Below are 26,807 nucleotides of genomic sequence, written 5' to 3'. Positions count from 1 at the left end.
GAAAACTGTGCTATAGAGTGATGAGGCAACTTTTATTGTCACTGGGAGTCCTTCATCACGAGTGTACTGCATGCCAGACAGTGACCCCTTGGATCTTAAGTATCTTAAGCTTGTTAAGCACCTAGCATCATTTATGATTTGGGGCTGCTTTTCTTTTGGAGTTGGTGAATTGGTGATTCTTCCTGCAAATGAAAAAGTGAACTAAAAAAAATTACTTTGAACTTTTGAGTGATGTTTTGTGTGATTCTTTTGAAGAAACAAAAGCAAAATTGTTCATGCAGGATTTGGTACCTGTACATGTTGCCAAGTTTGTTACACAGTGGTTGACAGTCTGTAGGGTTCTCTTTTTTCGTGATTGGCCTAGGAACAGCCCAGATATCAATCCGACAAAAAACTTACATTCAGAAATGAAGAGACAGGTGCACAATATGGAAGCGTCATCTGTGCCTAAATTTGAGGCTGCAGTCGAGCAGCTGTGGGCTACCTTTTCACCAACTTATCTTCAAAATTTTGCACAAAGTCCGTAAATGCCTTAAGGAGATTGTAAAGAGGAAGGGTAATACCAGTAAATACTGATAATTTTAATGATGCATGTGTATTTGTAAACTTTAATGATGCATGTGTATTTATAACCCTTCTCCCCGCCAAACTTTTTTTTTTTTTTTTTTTTTTTTTTTTTGCAGCAACAAAACTTTCCACACATAGTGTAAGTCCAGAATAACTGACTGCCATAAATAGCCAGTCCTTTTTCCATGCTGGTGGATCTGAGGTTAGCTTGAGTAGAGAATGATTAGTAAAGGTTGAGGTTGGGTTAGGTCAGATTTGATAGTTCAAAACCTTCCCATTAAGATTACTTTTGTCATGAATTAAATTTTTTTCTGTGTGTGTGTGTGTGTGTGTGGGAACAAATCATACAAAGATTTTCTCCTGGCAGGTCACAAATACAATGGTGCCACAGCCTCAGATGCAGTACATGTGTCATCCAGTGGTGCTACAGGTCAACAACCTGGTGGTGCAACTCACTCTAAAACCCAACAGGTGAGCCAGAACACTCACATGGGAGGAGATTGAGACCAAGGCAGCCTTCACACAAGTGATTTTTGTGAATATTCTAGAAATAGCTGCAGTTCAGTGGGACCTTGCATGTGAGTCATTGCTTACGTTTATACTGAACAAACAAGCCAGCATGGGCACACTTCCTTGCTGGCTACCAGTGGCAGTGGGAGCTGAAGTGCAGAATGACAAAAGGCTGGGGCATTTCTTTGCACACGTTTAAATGCATACAAAAAGCTGGGGCATTTCTTTGCACATGTTGAAATGCATACAAAAGGCTGGGGCATTTCTTTGCACACATTGAAATGCACACACACACAAGCATTCATGTGAAGGCAGGCTAAGTGGAGTTTGTGAATCATATGTCATAGGTATGCCTTGTCAAAGCTAATCTAGTGCCTAAAACTTTCCTTGAGGATCAGAAATCTACACCATTCTGTTTTTACTATTGGAAGAACACTTAGTCATTGGGCCAAGCCCTGCTAGCTACTCTACCACATCACACAATTTTTCTTTAATATATCAGTTCTTTTTACTTTTGATTGAAATTTTAAGTATTATGAATGGATTATTTATCTCATCAAGCTATGCATTGTTATGAATGGTTCACGTTTTAAGATCATAGTCTCAGTTTTACATAAATATCACGCCATTTGACAACATAGCTTTGCGGTGTTGTCATGTAGATTGAGAGCACACCATTTGACAACATAGCTTTGTGGTGTTGTCATGTAGGTTGAGAGCACACCATTTGACAACATAGCTTTGTGGTGTTGTCATGTGGGTTGAAAGCACACCCTTTGACAACGTAGCTTTGCAGTGTTGTCATGTAGGTTGAGAGCACACCATTTGACAACATACCTTTGCGGTGTTTTCGTGTAGGATGAGAGCACCCAGGGTGCTTATTAGTAGGGTCAGGTGACTCAGGCCGCCACCCACGGTGGAAGCAACACAAGAAAAGGATACAGAACAAGACGGAGCTGTTGAATATTTTCTAGACTTTCTCACAATCACCATCAGCAAATGTTCAGATGATGAGTTTTCAGAATAAAGATCAGATAGAGAATTCGGCTTACAGAGGGAAACTTGTACATAAAGAAATGTGCCCTGAGTTTTACCTCTGAGATGGTGTGGAAAAACTCAAAACATGAACAAATAATTTAATGAAAGATGTCTGATTCACACAAAAACACAAAATACTGAGAGAGAGAGAGAGAGAGAGAGAGAGAGAGAGAGATGAGGTAGGATGGTTCGCCTGTCCTTTCCACTGAGATGTTAAACTGATAATTGGTCCTTTAGAGAGATGGCAGCACAGCTCATGGTGAATTCCCTTACTAGGCTGATGCCAAGTGTTCTTCCAGCAGTAAAAGAGTATGATTCTCTCTCTCTCTCTCTCTCTCTCTCTCTCTCTCTCTCTCTCTCTCTCTCTCTCTCTCTCTCTCTCTCTCTCTCTCTCTCTCACACACACACACACACACACACACACACACACACACACACACACACACACACACACACACACACACACACACACACACACACACACACACACACACACACACACACACACACACACACACACACACACACACACACACACACACACACACACACACACACACACACACACACAGTCCTCCCATTTTCAAGAGCTTTTTTTTTTTTTTTTTTTTGCATTCACAGCATTAAGGTCACTTATATATTTTCATGTTCTCGTTGTCAGTATGACTTCATTTATCTTCACTTATGCTACTGTATATTTAAATTAACTTGTAACCTATCCTTCAGATTTGACCAGATTGCTCGACAGTTGACAGCAATATTCTCTTGGCAAGTTCAAGATGAATTTCTCATGAGGGAGCTCATTGCTGTTATATTTGAGCAGGTATGTAAGGACTGCAGTGTACAAACTGGAGGCATTCATTGGGAACTACTGTGCATGGAAATAACTAAAGGAGGTCAATTTAGTCCTTCCCTAGGTTGTAACTAGAAGTAAAAAGACCCAAAAATTATTTTGGGACCTGACAGTCTTGATGGTGTTAGTCTCTGAGGATCTGCTTTGTTTTGGTCAGGGTAATGATTCCTGGCAGTGGCCTCACGTAGCATATTTATCCTACATTCATTTTAGTGTTCTTATGAAGTATCAGATGGGGCATTACACATGACTGGTACCAAATTATTATATAAAAGTATAAGTAATTATAAAGCCTATCTCTTGGTTTTCCTTGTAGGGTGTAGGAGAAGTGAACTTCAGGTACAATGGTGCCAGACTGTGTCAACACCTGGGCAAGAATGTGACTCAGTCATACAATGGGCCCACCTTCAGGAGCTTGTTACTACAAAGGTGTGTCTGCAATTCTGTGCCAGCCTGCCTCATACACACCTAGATTAACTGTTTATATTTATGTGATTGCATAAGATGTCCTATTTTCTGTTATTTTTATACCATTCCTATTTTCAGTTATTTTCATACCATCTTGCTTATAAGGAAAGGTAGTTCTTTAATTTTTAGTTTCATTACACATGGCTCTCTCTCATCATTTGTAACTTTTAGTTGGCAGTCCATGACTAGTTTCTCTCACAAAACACTCAGATGTCAAGAGGAGTTTGAAGCAAGAGACATGTACTTACACAGTGAGCCCGAAAGGGTGTGCGGCTACACGTTATTCATGGCAGAGCTCTTCGTACAGCTGGTCACCATCAACGGCCGGCCCTATGATATCCTGAGAGGAGCTCTGTGTCACCTCCTCACCACCTTGCTCTCTCGGCCCACAGATCCTAACCTCAAGTGTGTTGCACAAGTCCTAAAGGTTAGTCACCTACCAGTGCCTTCCTTATTCAATTATCAGCAGTAGCATATTTAGTAATAGTAGTAGGCGGAGGAGGAGGAGCATAGAAAATGGTAATGTATGGAGTATGGTGGACTTCCTAAGCTGTCACTACATGGTGCCACCGTACTGTGGTGCTGTCCTGAGGAGCTCCTAATGACCTTGACTTTCATACATTCTTGCAAGAAGCTCTTTGCCAAATTATCAGCACATAAAACTACCAAATGTGAGGACAAAACACACGCTCACACAGTTATAGATGTAATGGTATTGCACTGCTGCACCACCAGATGCGAGGACAAAACACGCACATTCACACAGCTCTGGGCCATTTGGTAGAATGAATAAGCATTTTTCCAGTGTTTTCAATAGCCCAGGTTTTGCAGTCCTCGAGTTGAGCACTATGCCTTCAGAATTGAGCAATAATGAAACTCAAGAGGGTACTGTACACAGTTGATGGGGGTACCAACAAGTCTCTTATTTGGTAAAAGTGAGAGTCTGTGGTCTGTGTTCATCAAGTGGTGTGCGTTTCTTACAGTATCCAATTTTAGGTTTTCATAAAAAAAAAAAATATATATATATATATATATATATATATATATATATATATATATATATATATATATATATATATATATATGGTACAGCTTCCAAGATACAGCATTAAATATGGCATTGCTGTCAAGTCCATCAGTGGCTGGGTAGTCACACAGAGTTCCACTTTTCCATTACAGCAGGAGTCATGCCTGAGCATTCCATTTTTGCCCCCCAGTGCACAGGAAACACACTGGACTGCACCAACCGCAGCGAGATGGACCAGGTGATGTGCAGCCTGAAGGACGTGGCCATGACAGCACCTGTTAGCTCCAGCACACGCTCCCTCCTCCTGGCTGTCATAGAGCTGCGAGCCTCCAACTGGGGATGTGGTCCACCTACCCCTGATGAATCGCCAGCCAACACTCCAACACATACCAACATTCCTGTATGTATTGGCAGTTTCCAGACTGGGTGGAGGTGGTACTTCTCGGGACAACTCAAACCATATTTTTTCATGAACACTGAAACACTTAATTATTATAATTATTATAATAATTATGTGGGTAAGATTTTTCATATTTGTATGTTTATTTAAACAGTGTGGTGTTTGTATTCATGTGGGTGTTCATTACAGCTTGGAACAGTGTACTATGGTCCGGGTGGCATCATTCAGAGGGTAGAGGATGACCCAGAAGACTCTGCTAGTGACACAGATGACTTTATTAACTATGGGTGAGTGAACTGAGGGTGTGGATATCAGTAAATTTATAGTAAACAAGTTTCAGAAGTCTCATCACCAGCCTGTTTCCTGCCAGCCCTCCTCTCATCCCCAGTCCTTTTGTTGGCTGTCCCTGCCTTCTTTTGATGTCAGCTGCAAAGAGTACTGAGCAATGACATCATTGAAAATCAAGATTTGTGTCATCTCTTGCTGGTATGTGCAGTCATTGTTTGTCATACCTTGAGGAGTATCATCAGTGGTGATACATGAGGGACTGAGTAGAGGAAGGACTTTGGCTGCTGTAAGAAGGAATAATTAAGGGAGAAAGTTTCTGAAGGCAAAATGGGATTTCTGACTCAATACCTGCCTCACTTGCCTCCTAAAGAGCCTAGCATGTCAAAAATTTTATTATTCAAGAACTACAGTAAGACTAATAATGGCAGTCATAAGGCAGTGTCATTGCTTAAAAATTCTGCAATGGAAAAGTTTGTCCCAAAAATGTTGGTGTATCAGACTAAACATTCAACACCTGTCCAAACAGGTGCAATTACAATACTATTGCTTGAGTTCACTTTTCAAATAGTAATGAAGTATGTAAAAAATGTTGTATTATAGGCTGCCTATCTCAAAAATTAAATACCTGCAATCATTTTCATGGCAGTGTAAGACTAAAACTGATAGAGTATCACTTCTAACCATCATGAAAACTTGTAAATTGCAAACAGCATCGGGTTCAACAAAAAAGTAAATAGATAATAGATCTTCACTGACCATAAGTACATTTAGTTTAGTTTCTCGTTATAAGGACTGGTATTTATTTTGGGCCAAACTTCTTTGTTACCAAATGTGTGCAACAGCACTCAATATCAGTTGCACTATGGCTCTAGGATAATATCAACTTAGACACATTAGGAACTTTGGGGGTGGGGGTACAGTGAGGCAGGCAGTAAGAGTCAGGAATCCTTATTTTCTCAGTACCTTCCTCCTTTATCGTTTCTTTCCTATGGTAGTCATGTCAATAAAATCACATCCAAAATCTCCTCAGAGTCTGCCTGTTGTATTACTAATGATACTCACTTAAAGCAAGATAAACATGATAACTGCACATGCCCGTAAGATGCTTTGTGTGATTGCTCTACTCTCCTTGTAGCTTATATATAACGGGACAGACAGCAAACAAGGACTGGGGGGCAGGCAGATTGAGCTACCAAAGGCAATAGCAATTGATTATATACAACATACAACACAGTAAACATTCTGCTATCATTCTTAGAACAAATGCTGAACTATCCCTGTATTTTGAGTTTGTGTTATTCCTGTTTGCTTCTTTAAGTTATGTGGAATACACTTAGATTTAAATGTTCAGATATGGCTTAGCATTGGGAGTACATCTCAACACTCCATTACTTGGCTGCCTGTCCTATCACTGCATCACCCTTATCATGTAACTTCTACCCTTTGGTAGTGTTTAATAGTACCATTGGGATGGTGTCAGCAACCTAAAGGAATATTGAGGGGAGATGTGGTGGTGGCAGGATGTAGAGGTGAAGCAAGGAATAAGAAGGATAAACTCGGCAGCAACAGTCTTTCGCTGGATGGGCAGTGGCTTTCACAGACTAAGTAATATTCCCTTTCTCTTCAGACAGTATTACAAGGACTTAGTATGTATATGTACTGAAAATGAAAAGACCTGTTAAAGAGAGGTCCTCCAGTAAATAAATGAACTAGTTTGTGAGGAATAGTTCTCACAATCAACATGTGAAAATCCAACAGGAACAGGTAACAAAAATGACATTGACATATTGTGTGAGCCAATCCAGTGACACACAGCTGCTATTTGCTCCACCCTTTGCCTTCCTCACTGCATCTCCATATCTTGCACTGCCACACCCTTAGCACTTCCTGAGGTTGCTGGCATCATCTCACTGGCACATCACTCAGTCACACACTTGTGTGAGAAGTTAAAGAAAAGGGGTGACAGCTGAGAACACCAGCATGGCAGCAAAGTAACAGTGTTTAGACATGCACCACCACTAACTTAATTGTAAAAAAAAGTTGCAAGACCAGATGCCTGCTATTCTCTGTGATTAAGAGATAGAAGTCACTTCAGCATCAGGTTATGCATAGTTTGTCACTGATTTCAAAGCCTGATTTCCAGCTGTTGAATATTTTAATCCATCCCCTACCCCTTCACACTTATGGCAAATCAAATGTTCTTCTTACATTGACTTTCAGGATAGTTGGAAAGATGATGACTCAAAAGAAAAGGACAAATTCTCATCTTTCATCAGACATGCATTGGCTGGAAGGAAATGCTGGAGCATACGAGTCTGTATAAGCTGGCAATTTTTGTGTTACTCACATGACAGCACATGCTTTTCAAATTCCACCTAGGAGTTTTCTGTGATTCCAGGATTCTTGACCTCATGTCTAATGAGCTTGTATGTAGCAGGTGTGGTCTTCCTTGTGCATCCAGAAACCAGGTGGCAGAGCACATGCTGTCATGAGTAGTAAGAAATTTGCTGCCTCACACAGGCTTGTATGTTCTAGTATTTTCTTCCGGCCAATGTATGCTTGATGAAAGGGAAGAATTTATGGCTTTTCCTCTCGTTCATCATCCTTCCAACTATCCTGAAAGTTGAAATAAGAGGAGGCAGGCTATATATGACAGCATGTGATGTACCAGAGGTGGGAGTGGTATGAAGGACCCTGGACTAACATCCCATCCAACAGCTGGGAAGGCCCATGGGCTTGAAATCAGTGACAAGTTATATCCTGATGCTGAAGAAACTTGTCAGTGTATGATTGTCTCGTCTGCGAGTTACTGCCCGATGATGGATGCATGCATTTATTACACCCTTTAATACTTCATCAAGGAGAATAGCAGGCATCTGGTCTTGTAACTTTCTACAGTTACTGTACATGTTTAAACAATGATAAATGGCCCAAGTGGCAGGCAGGATAACTGACTTGGATTATGCTACTAGTCTAGAATTACTAAAGAGAAGTCCTCATGAACAACTAAAGAGAAGTCCTCATGAACAAACATTTTGAATTATGCTACTAGTCTAGAATTACTAAAGAGAAGTCCTCATGAACAAACATTTTATTAAGAAAATGCAAAGATATTTCCATGCTCTTTTCTTGTAGGTCATATTGATTGGCAACTTTGGTGTTGCCTGTAAATCTGGAACAAATCTTTTCTAAATGCAACTATTTCAATAGATTCTTTAAGAAAGCTAGACCTGGATTACTTTACTTTGTCTTGGGTCACCACTGTATTTAAATGTGAACCCATCTATCATTTCTTACAGGCAAACATTTTTTTAGTTTAGTGTTGTAATGTGTCTTATTCCTAATTCAGATTATCCCTAATTCAGATTTTTTTTGCTTGTATAATCCTGGTCTTCCTCTTCTTCAACCAGATGGTCTCCAGCAGTGGAGGAGCTAGAGGGAGATGTGGCAGAAGCTTTTGAGGAATTTCTTCGACTTCAGCAATGAGGCCTCTGAAATGAAAATTCATTTTAGTTAGAGCATGTGAGAAAGTTAGAATGATGTGAGTGAGAGAATCAGAGATTGAATGACTACCTGAATAAGAGACTAAGGAAACCTAGAAAATATGGCTTGTAAAAACTAATAATTCTGAGTTTGTTGGTATTTTTGTCACTGTCATAACTTAGAGAAGGCCGCACTGTCCTGATAGGAGGAGCCTTATTCTATGCCTCTACCAGCCTGGGAAGAAGTGCAGGCTGGTGACAACAATCCATACTCTGTCTGTAAGATCTTTATCATAGGTAAAAACTTTTGTGGTGCATCTGTCTTGTAAATATTGTATTGGACTCATTTTTCTGTACCTAGAGTGTTCATGCAAAGCTTTTACTGTGGTTTAGTCTGAACTTGTTATGTGGGAGAAATCTCTTTATGCCTTCTAAGAAAGTTATATTCATAGAACTTGAAGTAAATGTGTTGAGGATCTTAACACTGTTGCTTTTCATCTAATGCTTTATACAACTTCCAGATTTTGTTGCCAGAAAATCAATCCAGTCAAGTTATCCTTAGTGTTGTGTTTAGTTATGAACAGACTTGAATTTTTTGAGTCTGAAACCCCCTCACCTTACTCAATTGGAGGAAATGGAGTTGGGAAGCCGCATAGTGAGGACACTTATCACTAAATGTGTATAGAGAGAAAGGGGGAGCTTTGTGAGTAGCGGGGATGCCTTAAAAGTGTCATGGATTCACATTTGCTTGATGTCTGAGGTATGTTGCACAGAAGTGGTTTATTTATTTTCAGATTTACCAAGACTAAGTTATCTTTTCATCACTGTTTGCATATTTTAGATTATTGACAGATATTTATGTATGTATTTGTTGACATCAAGAAACTAAAGTGCTTCATGGATATCTTAGTTTTTTTTTTTTTATTATTTTTTTTCCTGTTATGTTCAGTATTATTCTGTCTAAGTAACTTGATGCTTGGTAAGCCTTTGTTAAAGTGTTGAAATGTGACCTCTACAATTATTATTAATGACGGTTATTTATCTTCACTAATAAATATAAAATAAGCTTCGTTGTCTTATTGTTACAAGTTAAATGTCTGTTCCCTTCCTAAAAGGACCAGTGACAAGACTGGGATCTCCCTTCTATGTACTACTTAATGATATTTATTGTATTCAAATATTTGTACTGTAACAAGTATATTTTTACACTAACCTTCACAGCAAGCAGACTCACCGTCACTGCAGCACTACAGGTACAAACTTCGGTGATTGGGAGCACCTCGGTAGAATCTGGAGAAGAGCATGGATCTTAACAAGGCACATGTCAGAGTAGACAGGATGTTAATGTACTGAATGTAAGATGCAGATGGAAGATTGCTAAATAGAGTGAAAGCTTTCTATAATAATAATGCAAATGCCTGAATCTGACTATATTATTATTGATTGGAAGTTTTTTAAATAAAGATGTGTATAGTGTAATGGTAGCTGTTAGTCTTTACATGGTGTCATAAGAAGAATTAAGGAGAATGAGAAGATCTGAACATGCAAGAAAAGAATCCAGGACAGGAATAGATGTGGAAATCTCTTACAGAGGCCATTCTCTATGGGCCTTAGATTTACTGGAAAAGATGTGGAAATTTCTCTTACAGTGACCATTCTAAGGGATACAGATAGGTAGACCAAACTAGGAAGGACTGACTAGATGGGGTCATATTGCCCATGCCTGCTTAAGATCGATACCTGCTTAAGATGCATCACTTTGTAAATTCAGTCTTACCAGCACAAAAAATTATTATTATTATTATTATTATTATTATTATTATTATTATTATTATTATTATTATTACTGTTACTTGAACATTATCAATATCATTAATAATATTATTATGCAAAATCATGAAGATTGACAATGCATTAAAGACTGAATGCATGACAAATTAAGAATGTGCCACAAATCCTCAGAAAAGTATGAGGCATCCAAAACCTTAGCAAATATGACTTGGTACAATATTTGTACATGTAATCTTGCTATGCTGTTATCAGTGATGTTGTCTTTAGCAATAATGACAATTTTTTTATTATTGAAAATGAGTTTTCAATTACAGGATACATAATCAAGAATACATTAGCTAATAACACTTCTTTCAGAGTAAACTGTCACATTAGTGTACTCCATCTAAACTATTTATAAACATTATGTATAAATAAGTTTAAAGTGTGACCATGAAAATCCATCATCTCACCTCTCCAGTGATCCTGGTGTTGAAAGTAGCTAATATTTTTGATATCTGAGGGATGCCCGTTGCACAGTACCTCTTCTATTTTCTGCTAAAAGTAGTGTCCTACCCACCCCCAACAGGTCATGACAGATCACAACTCTGGCACCTTCAGTAGTCATGCGAGGGATGGAGCCTACTAGAGCGTCTGCCTCTTGTCCTGGTCGGACTGCTCCTGGAAGCAGGGGGAGTGCACGCTGCTTGATGAACATGTTGGCTGCTGGAAAGACAACTCCATCAATGGTCCTGCCACAGTATCTCACATAATGGCGATGGGCTGGTTCAGTCTGGGCCAGCTTGATGTTATATAGCGAGTTCAGATTATCAGTGGGCAGCTGGTTCTCAGAGTAGAAGGAGAGTTGATCAGTTGCAGTGGTGTAGCCAGCCGTCGATTTAACGCCATTGACATCCAGGGTGAGAGGATGCAAGGTGGGGTCCTGGTCAGTATTGTAGCCAGCAATTATGTTGTGGTTATGAAATGAAGTGAAAGGTGCCTCACTCTTTGGCAGTTCATTTGAAAATAGTGCCAGCCAAGCAGTGACCATGATGGCAGGCACAGTACCATTCACAGCAATGGTATCACGGTCTACAGCTGAGAACCTCCCTCGACAGTATTGCCTGGAATATGGGCTGATACTGGTGTTGTTGAAGACAATCCCAACATGACCATATCCAGTGAGCTTCCTCTCCAGGAACTCCCAGAATGCACCCATCTGGGATGGCTCAGAAGAAGCAAATAACTTCTGCACAAGGTGTTGAGAAGAATTTAGACCTCTGTATTTTGATGCATTGGTTAGCCCTTCAGAAGTTATGCCAAATAGAGCATAGCACACCTGTGGGCAAACAGCAGCTTGCATAGCACCAAGAATCTGTTCTGCTATTGTGGTGGCTTTCCCAAAGCAGCAGGGTGAGGATACACACAGGGTGGGGCTCACCATCAACCCAAGCATCACACGACTGAAGGCAATTATATTGACATCGTAGCCCATCACAATTGTATCTGGGCTTGATGCTTGTGGCCAACCTCCTACTACTTGTGGCACAGAGTTACTGTAAGATGCAGTTGGTAATACAGTGCAATTCAAGACATTAACTCGCATCCCACCAACACTATCAGGGGCAAAATCTGTCTCGCTAGCATCGTCAGATTCAATCAGAGATGGGAAGAAGGTTGTGTACATCCTAAGGATTTCAAGGGCAGAGGCCATGTCAGCATCAGTAACACTGCATTGCTTAAGGATACCAACCATTTCTATGATGTCATATAAGCTGAAATCTAGTGCCCAACTACATAGGAACTGCGTTAGGCTATACTCTATTGGCTGTACACTGGGATCCCAGCAAATGTTTATGGGGTCATGAGCTGGATGAACAGTAGCACCAGCACCAGTGGCTGCTGACCCAAACTGAGGACAGACGGCTGCAGCCTGGTTGAAAGAATTTTGATCAGTGGATATATCACCGAAAGTGTCTCGAGGAAGGATGATGTTCACAGACCGCAACCCCGGTATCCGGAATGTGGCAGCACTAGGAACAAATACCTGGTTCCCTTGGTTGCCTCCCACATCATCAGTGGTGGCCTGGTGGATGGTGAATATACCAAAAGGCCACTCTGTCACCATCAACACAAAGAGAGCAACAAGCCGCAAAGTGCGATTCTGGTCACCGGTTATGATCCTTGGAGGTAAGAAGATGAAGTCACCAGAAGGAACTGTTCTAGTAGATAAGTGAAAAGACAAGGTGCCTTCACCTCCATGGTAAGGGAACATTGGAGTGGCAAGACCCCCAACATCCTCACTGAACACTGGGCTGTCATTGATGGACACCTTAGCCTGGTCCACTGTAGGTCTGGTCCTTGTGTCAAAGGCAGAGAAGATGGTTGCTGGCAATGAATGGGGCTGCACAGCATGTGCCATGATTGAATCCAGTGCTGCTAGTTTGAGAAGCCAAGTCTCCAAGCACAAGTTCATGCCACCAAAAGTTTCGTATCTCATTAGAAGTTCAAGGTCACTGTGCAAATAGCCTTCTAATGAGACTGCATCTGGTTCTGGTGAGTCTTCTAATTCCAACAAGTGTTGTTGTTCTTTGATGGCCTGACCCAGTGAAGTGAACTTCATTGGTCGTCCCTGAACAGGAGAGAGACGCATGCCTGAGACAGGCAAAGCAGAGGCCGAGTTGACCACAGGTCCTGGGCAGGTGGGTCTGAGTTGACGTGGATAAAGGGTGGTGGCAGGTACTGGGATGTCAGTGTTTGGCTGGATCTTACCATCACGCAAGATGGAGGAGGAGATCAAATGAAAGCCATCACGGAGACTTCTAGGCCCCTGCAGGAACCCCAGTAGTCCCTCCCCATTGATTGGCCTGACTGGTGTCAATGAACTGATACCCTCAAGAAACTGCTTGACTTCTGATGGTCGTTTGTCAATATCTGCCATGTGGCTTGGGAAGTCAGGGTTTCCGTTGAGTGCATGCATCCTCTGGTTGTGGGAGGCTTGCAGGTGAGCACAATAACTGGAAGCTAATGATGTGACTTTGCCAGTCAACATTTTGGTAATTTCCTTAGCCTGTAATTGGTTGTAGAATTCCATGGGGATAGTTTTGATAGAAGATGCTATGAAGAAGCTGACAAATTCATCAGGAATAGTCCTGTTATCCAGCATAACATATAGATGAGTCAAAGTGTATTGACAGTCAAAGTATGACTCGTCTTGATCCCATCCTACATCCCACAGCCTGTCACTGCACATGCTGAGAAGGTTATTATTTTGTGACTCAGATGAGCTCATCTTGGATTCAAGCACCAGCAAGCTTCCTGGTTAAGCCAACAGTTCTCTTGGTACTGACACTTACGAGAGGCAAAGACAGAGGAAGCCTTGCTTGTGTCTTCAGATTAATACACAATCACCTCAGCTGTTCTGCAAAGAGAAAGATAACTTTACAAATACATATACAAAAGAATGTTTGTGTCTCCACGTCCTCAATATAGATCCAAAGCTTTGTATACCAATACACAATATTAAGCCAAAATTCTTACCTCTGGCCATTACAGTAGTTAAAAAGAGGTCTGCAATCTTTTCACTAATGGATACTCTTTTGAATTACACAATTGATGATGAGTGTACCAATAAAATTTTAGTAATGTATATGGAGTGTTGTCACTGTCCAACGGGTTTCGTCCAGCAACCTACATTATGGCAACCACTTCAACATGACATTTCCAATTAAAATGCAACTATAGGTATGAAACTTATGATTTAAAAGAAATAAATTTATGACATGCATGTTAATAATGGTTTAAAAGGCATATTTCCAAGGCTCTGTCAAGTTCTAACAAAAATTCAATCTTTTGTTCAGTTTCAGTCAAGTACAATGGTACATTGTTCTCAGCACTGTTAAATATTGATAAAAATGGTGATTATTCAGAAAAGTCCAAAGGTGATAAAAATATTTTTAAAGCATTAAAGCCTTTTGTCTATTAGAGAGAGAGAGAGAGAGAGAGAGAGAGAGAGAGAGAGAGAGAGAGAGAGAGAGAGAGAGAGAGAGAGAGAGAGAGAGAGAGAGAGAGAGAGATATATATATATATATATATATATATATATATATATATATATATATATATATATATATATATATATATATATATATATATATATATATATATATATATATATATATATATATATATATATATATATCAGTATGACACAAAAACTTGCTTAATGATATCACCAAGCACAATGTTCAACTGTTGCCGCGACACAGTATTACTATATTTTCTTTGTATAGTATAATATTCTTGTAATTTTATAACTATACTATTAATCTATCTACTTTTAATGAACCACATAATCAGCACAACAGATGGTGGCAAGATGTCTATCCTAGAGCATAAGTGAGGCCTGGGTTAGGAAAGTCCCTCAGCAAACTTTGAACAGTGCAAAAAGAGAAATATAATTTAATCCTCACCTAACTGCAAAATAATTGAAAAAAAAGAACCCCCTTTGTTCTTGGTGGTGGGTCTCAAATTTGTGAACTTTTCTTATGATCTTGGTCATATCTTTTTAACTTCTATGTCCATCAGTACACAGTTTTTTTCCTCACTTCAGTAATATTAACTTTTTTTTACCATTTTTATTCCTCAGCACAAGGTAACTACAGATGCTATTTAGTCACCAGTAATGGGCAGTTCAGCCGCCATTGGTGGGTGATATGTTAAGATATGCAACATCTACCTGTGAAGTAAACTCAGGAAGGCATACACAAAAAAACATCTCCTTTTCACTCAACTGTCAAATCTATACTAAAATCGTCAATGTGCAAGTGTACCCAAAGCCACCATCTGTTTTGAGTTGCCAGATCACAATATTATCAGTGCTCCACTCTCCCACATAACAGGATCAAACAAGTTGAATGGCACACGGACACTGACATCAACTGGGAATTCTGTAATCTTTCTTGATGCCGACTGTAAGTGTAAAGATCTATTTGACATCTCATTTCTGGCCCCTTGAGTGGCAGTCAGTTGGACATTGGTAAAACATTATTAATCACATTCATACTATATATATATATATATATATATATATATATATATATATATATATATATATATATATATATATATATATATATATATATATATATATATATATATATATATATAATGTAGTGGAACCTGGTTATTAAGGCAGGTACTCAGGGTGTTGACTGTACCTCTCCACGCTGCTGCCACCTCAACCCTGGAGTGACATGACCTGACAATGTCCAATAGGGCACGGCCCGAGGGATTCTCGTGTCAAGGGCACAGGGACGGCAACGCCGCAGCGCCTACACGTGTGCCAAGTGTACCGGAAGATATAGTGACGTTGTTCCATCATCAAATCGAAAGCCATTCTAAATACATGCAGTCGTACACAACTTATAATTTTGGAATAATTAAGGCAATGGGTGACAGGTGTTCATACACCTTTCAACTGTGAACGTGACACCAGTGTAGGACAGCAACAACCAACAACCCGAGCACCAAGATGGTCTGGTTCCACTACAATGACACTGCCCCTCCCCCCAACACACACACACACACACACACACACACACACACAAAAAAAAAAAAAAAAAAAAAAGGCGGGGGGTTCTAAAGTTACCAGCAAGTACTGGTTTCCAAGCCAGACAAACGCCCAATCTATACTTATCTATGAATTGCTAGAATTAGAAAAAAAAAATGTGCCGGTTAATTCTCTCTCTCTCTCTCTCTCTCTCTCTCTCTCTCTCTCTCTCTCTCTCCGCGTGAGGAGGAGGTGACCAATGGATTGACACGGTCAGACATTGTGACCTGACTGGGTCACTTGAAGAGATGTGACAAAGACCGGAGGAAACTGCCAAGTATTGTGGTGTTTCCGAAAAACAAAGCTGTCATCACTAAAAAATGACATTTATGACATTAACTTGCCTTTTCTGAGAGGTTTGCGTTCCTCTTGCACTCATGAGGCAGACACCACCACCCGACTATGTTGTGAGCCACTCACATCACTGGCGCCTCAAAAAAAAAAACAAAAGAAAACGTTAATACTCTGGCGAGGCTGAGAGACTTGCTTTCCTCTTACGCTCGAGATAGACACCACCACCCCTCAACGTTGTGAGCCACTCACATCACTGGCGCCTGCGCAGCTGCACTTGTTTCACCATTTGCACATGATACACCACGATCAAGTATCATGATGAAGTCAGCGATGAGATAAAATGCCAAACAGGAAAACCACTCAGGCCGAATTAACACCTTGCGTTTTACACACGTCCGCGGCCGCCTGAGTGGATACATTCATCAGTGACGTCACCGGAAAAAATTTATTGGAGTTGCTAAATATCCTTCTCCAGACACGAGAGAGTCCTTCTAGCCTTCATAACATTATACATGTCACAAGAGCGCTCTCCTATTTCCCTGTTCAGACGGACGTGTGAAATGGATAGTGTGAACTGACACTATCAATCTCTGATGAGAGGATATCAATGCCAGGTTTAGTAAAGCAAATTAAACCAACAGATTTAAGATTATGGAAAACATTATGACATAGGTTACTGTGAATACCGGTCCCCTACTGTAGCTACCGTCACGAACAGAAACTATGCAGGGAGAGGGTACTACTATAGCCCTGAAGCGTTGGGGGAAAGGCAGCACAGACCTGACAAACTCCACAGATATACAATTACAAACAAGACAATGAACAGTTATCACATGCTGCTACTGTACATCAGCGTGGCCATTTTCTGTTTTATTTACACGCGTTTCCCCTAGTGTTTACTTCCCATAAATGGAAGTTACGTGCACACGGTATATTTCCGTGATATGCATATTGCCGCGTCAGATGACAAATATGAAAAGGAAATGAAATAGGAACTACGTATTTATGGTTGTTCCGCAAAAATAATTACGGTTATTATCTATTTATTTATTTGTAGTTTATTTGCTCCATTTCATTAGTTCCTTTTTCCGTATTTTCTTAGTTTCCTTGTTGTCGCTCTCCCTGAATGACTAAACCTGTCTTATCTGGGTTCGTATTCTCAGACGTTTAGGTGCCTCATCTCGGCTTTTTTCAACAGGCTGTAGCGGAAGACAGATTTTCAACGATGTTCTCATGACTCTGGTGACAGTTTAAGGATTCTGCATTACCTGTATAAAAAAAAAAAAAAAATCATGAGAACCTAATATATGTGGGCTTTGCAAATAATCAGTATGCGAGTCTTGAGGAGTCCGGCACCTTTTTGCTCCCACTGCCCTCCTACAAAGCAGGGATAAAAATAACTTAGCCAGGTGTGCGTGCAAGTTATTTCTTGTTGTTAAACCACGAAATACAATATACGTTATACGTTCAAAGATAAGGAAAAAGATAACTGAATGATATCCTTGCTCTAGACTTGGATACATTTTGAAACATATTTGTGTCTGCTAGGTTAATTTAACTCAGATCTCAGTCAGACGTAACTAAAGACCATTCTATCCACGGCCTGCACCAATTCAGCATCTAAGTTAAGGCCTGAGCTAGTTGTGTACGTACAAGTTACTCAGCTGTGTACATTATCATTGTTGTAGAGACTGTCGGTGTATGTGCAACAATTGCAATGAGCCCGTGACTTGGTGGCGCAACCCTTGGAGGAAATGTAAATCGTTCCCCGAAGGTGCAGCCCATCGCGAGGGACAGCGGTCATGCAGGGAAGGTGCATAAGATCTCGCTAACTAAGCTGTACGCACATCGTTTGGTTAGGTTTATGTCCTTAAGAGTTGGGGGTTGGAGACGATAACCCACCCTTGATTAGGTCAGGTTATGGTTAGCTTAGGTTAGTGGCAGGGGGTCGCTTTTCTTTTCAGATTTTCTACATCTTTTTTTTTTCGTTTTTGGTTGTTGCTGTCGTTTTGTATGATGATTCCCTGATTTATTTATACATATTCCTTACGCATTGCTTTTAATCCAACCATTTTCGCCTCCTTCACGGTCTTGCCCCTTGGCGTGACTTCCAACATGACTGACTAAATATAACTAAATATGGATAAAGACAAATTTACGACTATTCTTTGCACGCCAAAATACATAAAATATAAATAAAGAAAAGAAAAAAATCATCATATACTCTATTACTGATTAAAACAATTAATTCAATATAAAAAAGACCAGAGTAAAAGACTAACTAGGTAGTCTAAGTCGACCACTCAGCCAACTATGATCAGCCGCTCACTTCATCAAGTTCAACACTGTTCTATGCACTGTCAGTTCATGCACCGGTAAGGCTGGACGGGCAAATCAGGGCAAGGCTGGTAGCGAATGGTTGGGAAGGAAGGTAATGGCTGACGTAAACAGTGAAAAAAAGATAATAATAATAATAATAATAATAATAATAATAATAAATCTGCCGTGAAAAAATAATCGTCGTGAATTTTTACACATCCCCAAAACCCTCCACCGCTCACCCCTGCCTCGCTGTTATTCCCCATAACTCACCGGCACGTTCTGTGGAAGGTCCTCGGAACCAACACCTGTGGGAGAGAAGGATGCCCATGCTTCCTCCGGTCACGTCCTCCCGGTACTACGTCGCGGCCTCTTGCGCCCCTAACCCACGAGTCTCGAGTCCCTGTTCGAAGCAGGAAACTCAGAAATGAGACTCTCTTTCTCTCACGAGCGGATGTTTGATATGATGATTTGTTGATTATTGTCACCATTCTGATAAGTTTACTGGATTTTCTCGTATAAAAGGTACCCTTGAAAGGTTATTGACATGTAATGAATCAGTTTCTTTAGTGAATTTTTGACGAGTCAGTTAATCGTCTGGTTGTGAAGACCGCGAACACCAATCAGCTTCTTGGCCTATTCATCTTTTGTCTATGGTTGATTTCAGCAACTAAACCAAACAACCTAAGAACTTGCCCCGTAAATGTTTGGCACGGTAGAAAGTGATAGATTAGAAGAGAACTGCCTTGGTGTATGGAGCAGAGAATTAACCGCCAAGACATCACGGAAGTGTTCACCGGTACTCTATGATTATCAACTAAGGAGGAGTTTTACAGTTTTCACACCGAGGAGGGAAAGACAAAACAAGGGAACATTTTCTTCAAATATTTTGTTGTCTTTCCTCGTCTACTTTTAACCGGGTCTAATATCTTTCATAAGCGCCTGATCAACTACCACTACAACCATGAAAACATACTTGATAATTCCATTAACTTCCAACAAAGCCTGTTAGCTATCATCAAAATCATGGAAATACCCTTAAAAATTCCAGAAGCTTCCACTGAACCCCGTTAAACTGGATAATACCCCGTTATACTGGATAATACCAGGCAAACACCCTTCAGAACATATGTAAATTTCACTAGAGCATATAAAAAGTAGCAGACACGAGGGAGTGCTCTCTTAGAATTATAAGCAGGCTAAATACGCACTCATAAATTCTCATCACTTGAAAAATCCCTATTGCAGTCAAACCAGCAGTTCAGCATGCCAGCAGAAACAGGAAAACGACGCACTTCCATCCATGTGCCCCCACACAGGTTTTATCAACGCGCAAGGTCTTCACTACCCAAATACACACACACACGCAGAGAGAGAGAGAGAGAGAGAGAGAGAGAGAGAGAGAGAGAGAGAGAGAGAGAGAGAGAGATACAAAGTCAGACTAGATGCAATATAACAAGGAACAGGATCACATTCCTATTCTTCTTCCTTCCACCGTTCATTCTTAAGACTTAATTAACTTACCTAATCTTACCTGACCTTTACTCGTCTTCCTTTACCCATTCCTTAGCCACTTTTTGCTTTTTAATCGCATCTTAGTTCCCCTCTCCCAAATCGCCACTAAACCCTCCCCTAGTCATCGTTCCAACAGCCACGCATCCCCACGCCCCGCAACATTCTGCACTCGGGGCTGAAAGGGAAGTCACCGAGCGTATTGCAGGAAAATTTTGCGAGACTTCAGCAAGTCAGCGGGATTCCCATGTGCTCTCTCTCTCTCTCTCTCTCTCTCTCTCTCTCTCTCTCTCTCTCTCTCTCTCTCTCTTATAAACCAGTCAGACCGGTGTCTTGCATCAGTGAAGTTGTCTCGGTGGTCGTGGCAACATCACACCAGCCTCCTCTACTCCGTCCCTTCTTTCTGTCCTCCCAGGCAGGTACAGTAAATGCTTCTATCTCTGCTCTCACCTACACTACTGCTTGTTCCGCCGCTTCTGGTTCTTACCGGAGTGAGCGCCTGTTGAGGAAAGTGGAATTTGTGCAAAAGCTAGGAGACTCATCACAGACGATTCTTTCTTCCAGATTATTTCTGCGTATATTGCCAGGTCCCGCCTGCAGCATGAGAGCCTTCCTGCCTCTATCGGTGTTGCTCCTGCTGGTGGTGGGCCTCGCCATGACCCAGCAGTCAGTAGGTAATGCACGCGCAGTTCACCCTCAGGATCCAGGGAAGGTTCTGTAGATCTTAGTTAACCTTATGGCTTCAATTCAAAGTTTTAAATGGTCTGGTGCAGGTTCAGGGTATGAATTCAAAAGACACTACATACATCTACAGGAGTGGGGGAGTTGTGTATAGGTTTTTCTAGCGGGTGTCGTCTTATTTCTGCTCTGTGAAACGGTGCAGGGTTGATTGGATTAATTAACAAGTGCTGCACTCATCAGCAGTCAAAGGGTTAAGAGAGAGAGAGAGAGAGAGAGAGAGAGAGAGAGAGAGAGAGAGAGAGAGAGAGAGAGAGAGAGAGAGAGAGAGAGAGAGAGAGAGAGAGAGAGAGAATGCACAAGAAGGGAAGAGGTCTTTATGGGACAGGACGTGGAAATTCTGTTGATAGAATGGTAAGGTGGACTGCAGCCGTGTCTCGTGTCAGAATCTCGAATGTCTCACCGCAGGCCACGTGATTATTTCGTAACAGTCGCGAGATGATTAATATGGACTTTGGTCCGTCTTGAAAGTGGGATGGGAAGAGACGGCGAGACGTGGAGGTTGGCAGTTTTATCACGCATTCTCAAGCATTTTATTCTCTTAAGGTCTATTCTCAAAGGCTACAGAGCGTTCTCATGGGGGAGGAGGGTTATCTGTTGAATAAGCTGAATCCTTGTTAAACTATCCTTAAGAGTCATGGAAACACACTTGAAGGTCCTGGTAACTTCCATTAGACTTAGCCAGTAGCCTGTTCAAAGCAGTCAAGGTGAGATGATGAAACAATTGGGAACAAATTCTTTACATTTTGGCGTGCACGAAACCTAAGAGGAGGAGGAAGAGGAAGTGTGTGTTAGGGAGAGAAGGATGTGACTTGCGAGGAAAAGAATTCTTACCAAAGGAACGAGTGACTGATGCGTGGTGCCCCTTCCAGTTCTCCACCACTGTCCCAGATATCACACATCTCACTCGTCACACCTGCACACCAAGGTTCAAGAGGTTCTTCACGATGATTAAACTTACTAATTTGTTTTATTTTTCCTTATTTAAATCCACAAATTTTATCGAAGCTGGTCGTGCTGCTTTAAGTATTTGCTTGTTTCTTTTTTTTTTTCCAGGGAGCCGTCCAAACTTTTCAAAGGGTAGTCCAGCCGATTTCCAGCTTCACTTTGCAGGTGGAAGACCCGCCGAGTGGCCCAGCACGGTGAGGGAAGCGTTCTGTGTCAGTGATGAAGTAGGATTGAGACAGACTGATTGACTGACTGATTGATTGACTGACTATTTGATAATTGGAATGATTGACTGACTGATCCATTGATTGACTGGTTGATTAACTGACTAACTGATAGGTCGGTCGAAGATTCGACACAACGACGAGGCTCTCATTAGGACTTTATTCAAAGGCGACATTGACGATTAGCCGGGATAAGTCGAGTATTCATAAGTACATGATTCTTGTTTCTCGCACATGCTGCAGGTTCCTTGCTTTACTCGCTAGAATCATAGACAAAAGAAAAAAGTACAAAGTAAGTCTAAATAAGACCCACGCCGAAGCGTTTAGGAACACGGATTCGAGTTTACCACTGCCGAGGATTTCGTGGGGCTAATTTTGCGGGAAGACAACAAAAGGAACAGCTTGCCACGGCAAAGAGAGAGAGAGAGAGAGAGAGAGAGAGAGAGAGAGAGAGAGAGAGAGAGAGGAAAAACACACTTACACAAAGGTCTGTTGAAAGTTGTCCAAATAACACTCATGCTGAAAAGTTTAGGTTAGGAACACGGAACACAATTTACCAGCGAGAAGGATGGCAATGAAGTTATCTGTTAACTCTTGCAGGGTACACTCTCCGGGATTGGTAGCGGGCCACCACCTCCCATTTACTTCGGTCCTCGCCCCCGCCCTCCTCGGCCAGGGTTTCCGTGGGGCTAATTGTGAGGAAAGACGACAAAGTTTGCCGCCACGAAGTTGAGATGGAAAACAGCTTGACACCAAAAGTAACATAAGACAGTACTGCGGTGGTCATGAGTGTGTGTGTGTGTGTGTGTGTGTGTGTGTGGAAATATGCTGTGATCTATGGTTAAGGTAAAAGGCTGAAAACGTATTCCCATCCTGTGTGTTAACTCACCTCACGTCAATAAATCCATCCTAAGCACCTGTGTTTTCTGTCATCCTCTCTGACGCCTGGGAAGAGCCGAACCTCGCCCTCCACGCGATTCTGATAGTTATGACATGAATCTGTTGAGACGTAATTAAAACTATTTACCAAGTAGCGTGTGAAGTACACACACACACACACACACACACACACACACACACACACACACACACACACACAAACACTGTAGTGCAGTGGTTTGAACGCTCGGGCCTCGGCTCACAAGTCACAACTAAGGAGGCAGTATACGAGATGTCTCTGCCAGGGTTCATACGATCCCCACAGGATCATCGCAGCTCCACATCATCAAGACCAAGTATTCGAGATTCACGAGCGGCAAGGCAGATGTGTAGCCCCTGTTCACCAGCAACAGGCAGGCACGGGGTGTGCGCCGAGGTGTTGTGACCTCGCTGTCCCGGTGTACGGTGTTAGTAGCCTCAGTTTCGCCCAAAGATCGATCACTGATTTCTGTTGAGCTCTTTCTGCGGGGAAGGGATGGTTGTGTTGCGAGACCGACAAAGACCGTTGGTAGGTAAATAATACACAACACACACTACCACACAGCAAATCTCAGTAACTTGCATACAACAGCAACAGCAGCAACAACAGGAACACCATCACCACCACCACCATGAGTGGCAGTAGCGGTGGTTAGGTTTAATTTTTTTTTTTTATGGATTTCTGCTTGTTTACGTGTGTGTGGGCGAGATATAAAAGGGGAAAAAAATATTTGCAACGGAAATGGTTACTAGATTCATTCAAAGTTCATCAAAATCTACCAGAAAAATGTAGTCTCGTCCGATATTGTTAGACGGGTGAGAAAAAAAATTATATTTTATATATATATATATATATATATATATATATATATATATATATATATATATATATATATATATATATATATATATATATATATATATATATATATATATATATATATATATATATATATATATATAAACTTTATGTAATTGTCTGACCGACTGAATACCAACTTTTTCAGGTAACTTGTACTTCTGAAGTTTAACACAGGTTCTAAGCGCTTGAAAGGCCGGTGGTAAAGGAAATCAAAACGAGATTGTTACACAAGGATCCAGAATTTCCTGAATCACTTGAAATATTTTTACACATGTTGGGATTTTTCCCGTGGCCACTACTTAGAACACATTGTGACTTACCTTTTCTTTTAACAGAGGGGACACACGACTCATTATTACCTCCATTTTTTCCTCACCAGCCCCCCAAGCTTATAGGAGAGAGAGAGAGAGAGAGAGAGAGAGAGAGAGAGAGAGAGAGAGAGAGAAATATGTAATCCGCAAGCTTCACACAATCTCCTGTAGTGGAACCAGACTATTAAGGCAGGTACACAGGGTGTTGGCTGTACCTCTCCACGCTGTTGCCACCTCAACCCTGGAGTGACATGACCTGACAATGGCCGGTAGGGAGCGACCTGGGAGATTCACGTGTCAAGGGCACAGGGACGGCAACGCCGCAGCGCCTATACGTGTGCCAAGTGTACCGTAAGATATAGTGACGTTATTCCATCATCAAATCGAAATCCATTCTGAATACATGCAGTCGTACACAACTTATAATTTTGGAATAATTAAGGCAATGGGTGACAGTATAAGCTAAAGAGAGAGGTGTTCATACACCTTTCAACTGTAAACGTGACACCAGTGTAGGACAGCAACAACCAACAACCCGAGCACCAAGATGGTCTGGTTCCACTACAATGACACACTGCCCTCCCCCTCTCCACCACACACCAAAAAAAAAAAAAGTTTCTCAAGTTACCAGCAAGTATTGATTTCCGAGAAAGACAAGCGCCCGATCTATACTCGTCTATGAACTGTTAGAATTAGAAAAGAAAAATTGAGAGGCAGCTAATCAGTCAGGGCTCTCTCTCTCTCTCTCTCTCTCAGAAAACTCTGCCAAGTATTGTCGTGTGTGCGAAAAACAAAGCAGTTATCACTAAAAAAAAATAACATTTATGACATTAACTTGCCTTTTCTGAACATTACAGTGTATGTATACATAATACAACCCCACAATCTTAAAGTAATATGTGTTGATACAGGTTTGGCAGCGAGCAGGCCGGGAAATCCCAGGAAAGTACAGTGCCCAAACGCAGGGAAAGATGGTACTACGTGTTTTAGGCTTGAATATATTGCATTATGTTTCCAAACAGTGAAAAAAAAAACCGCATCCCCTCCCTATTTAGCACCAAATTCAGTCACTGTCATTAAGTGGCATTTATACTCAGTATAAAAAAAATAAATAAATAACAGCCTGGTGAGGCTGAGACTTGTGTTCCTCTTGCACTCACGAGGCGGACAGCAGCACCACACAGCGTCACGAGCCACTCACATCACTGGCGCTAGTTTCACCATTTGCACCCCACGATCAAGTGTCACTATGAGGTCAGCGCTGAGATAAAATACCAAACAGGAAATCCATGAAAACTCTTTAAATAACCTCCTCGCTCACTGGCTTAGTGGTTGGTGGGAAAGAGACTGCGATGACCAGTAGAAAACCACTCAGGTCGAGTTAACACCTTGCGTTTCACATACACATCCTCGCCCTGCCGGAGTGGGTCCATTCATCAGTGACGTCAGCGGCGTAGACGGAAAATTTTCATTAAAGATGCTGAATATCCTTCCCTGAGACGAGACAGCCCTTCTAGCATTATGCATGTCACAAGAGCGATCTCCTGTCTCCCTGCTCAGACGGACGTGTGAAATGGTTAGTGTGAACTGTCACTATCTGTTCAGTGATCTCCTTCGATCTTATTTTTTGTAAGCTGAGCTCATCGCGAGGGACAGCAGTCATGCAGGGAAGGTGCGAAGATCTCGCTAACTAAGCTGTACGCACATCGTTTGGTTAGGTTTATGTCCTTAAGAGTTGGGGGTTGGGGACGGTAACCCACCCCTGATTAGGTCAGGTTATGGTTAGCCTAGGTTAGTGGCAGGGGGTCGCTTTTCTTTTCAGATTTACTACATCTACTTTTTTTTATCGTTTTTGGTTGTTGCTGTCGTTTTGTATGATGATTCCTTGATTTATTTATACATATTCCTTACGCATTGCTTTTTATCCAACCATTTTCGCCTCCTTCACGGTCTTGCCCCTTGGCGTGACTCCCAACATGGCTCGTGACTAAATATAACTAAATATCGATAAAGACAAATTTACGACTATTCTTAGCACGTCAAAATACATAAAATATAAATAAGTAAAAAAAAAATTCATCATATACTCTATTAATGATTAAAACAATTAATTCAATATAAAAAAAAGACACCAGTGAGTAAAAGACTAACTAGGTAGTCTAAGTCGACCACTCAGCCAACTATGATCGGCCGCTCACTTCATCAAGTTCAACACTGTTCTATGCACTGTCAGTTCGTGCACCGGTAAGGCTGGACGGGCAAATCAGGGCAAGGCTGGTAGCGAATGGTTGGGAAGGAAGGTAATGGCTGACGTAAACAGTGAAAAAAAAAGATAATAATAATAATAATAATAAATCTGCCGTGAAAAAAATGATCGTCGTGAATTTTTACAGACCCACAAAACCCTCCACCGCTCACCCCTGCCTCGCTGTTATTCCCCACAACTCACCGGCACGTTCTGTGGAAGGTCCTCGGAACCAACACCTGTGGGAGAGGAGGACGCCCATGCTTCCTCCGGTCACGTCCTCCCGGTACTACGTCGCGGCCTCTTGCGCCCCTAACCCACGAGTCTCGAGTCCCTGTTCGAAGCAGGAAACTCAGAAATGAGACTCTCTTTCTCTCACGAGCGGATGTTTGATATGATGATTTGTTGATTATTGTCACCAT

The 26,807-nt window shown here is 41.4% G+C and overlaps 2 protein-coding genes across 8 annotated transcripts in view; one reads left to right on the top strand and one right to left on the bottom strand.

Moving 5' to 3' along the window:
* Positions 1-9,700, top strand: part of LOC135090753 (polyadenylate-binding protein-interacting protein 1-like) — a 12,777-nt gene extending 3,077 nt beyond the window's left edge. Inside the window, exons 3-9 of the mRNA XM_063987803.1 lie at positions 935-1,038; positions 2,842-2,938; positions 3,285-3,397; positions 3,647-3,863; positions 4,654-4,863; positions 5,053-5,150; positions 8,562-9,700. Of these exons, the coding sequence (XP_063843873.1) occupies positions 935-1,038; positions 2,842-2,938; positions 3,285-3,397; positions 3,647-3,863; positions 4,654-4,863; positions 5,053-5,150; positions 8,562-8,637 (915 nt within the window). The 3' untranslated portion in view covers positions 8,638-9,700. The remainder of the gene's footprint in view (positions 1-934; positions 1,039-2,841; positions 2,939-3,284; positions 3,398-3,646; positions 3,864-4,653; positions 4,864-5,052; positions 5,151-8,561) is intronic.
* LOC135090747 (uncharacterized) lies at positions 8,227-26,807 on the bottom strand. 7 transcript variants are annotated; one of them, XM_063987791.1, is made up of 6 exons: positions 26,590-26,807; positions 18,901-19,030; positions 16,359-16,445; positions 10,877-13,824; positions 9,847-9,923; positions 8,227-8,642 (listed from the first exon to the last, which is right to left on the bottom strand). In XM_063987791.1, exon 4 carries the CDS (start codon positions 13,693-13,695, stop codon positions 10,906-10,908), a length of 2,790 nt encoding a protein of 929 aa, XP_063843861.1. In that variant the 5' UTR covers positions 13,696-13,824; positions 16,359-16,445; positions 18,901-19,030; positions 26,590-26,807; the 3' UTR covers positions 8,227-8,642; positions 9,847-9,923; positions 10,877-10,905. The 7 variants fall into 7 exon arrangements, with proteins under 7 accessions (XP_063843861.1, XP_063843859.1, XP_063843862.1 ...); XM_063987789.1 differs by lacking the exon at positions 16,359-16,445; XM_063987792.1 differs by lacking the exon at positions 18,901-19,030.

The sequence above is a fragment of the Scylla paramamosain genome, chromosome 36 (assembly GCF_035594125.1).
Source record: "Scylla paramamosain isolate STU-SP2022 chromosome 36, ASM3559412v1, whole genome shotgun sequence".
NCBI lineage: Eukaryota > Metazoa > Arthropoda > Malacostraca > Decapoda > Portunidae > Scylla > Scylla paramamosain.
The sequence above is the reverse complement of the archived record's forward strand: the minus strand, read 5'-3'. Positions and strand labels throughout refer to the sequence as shown.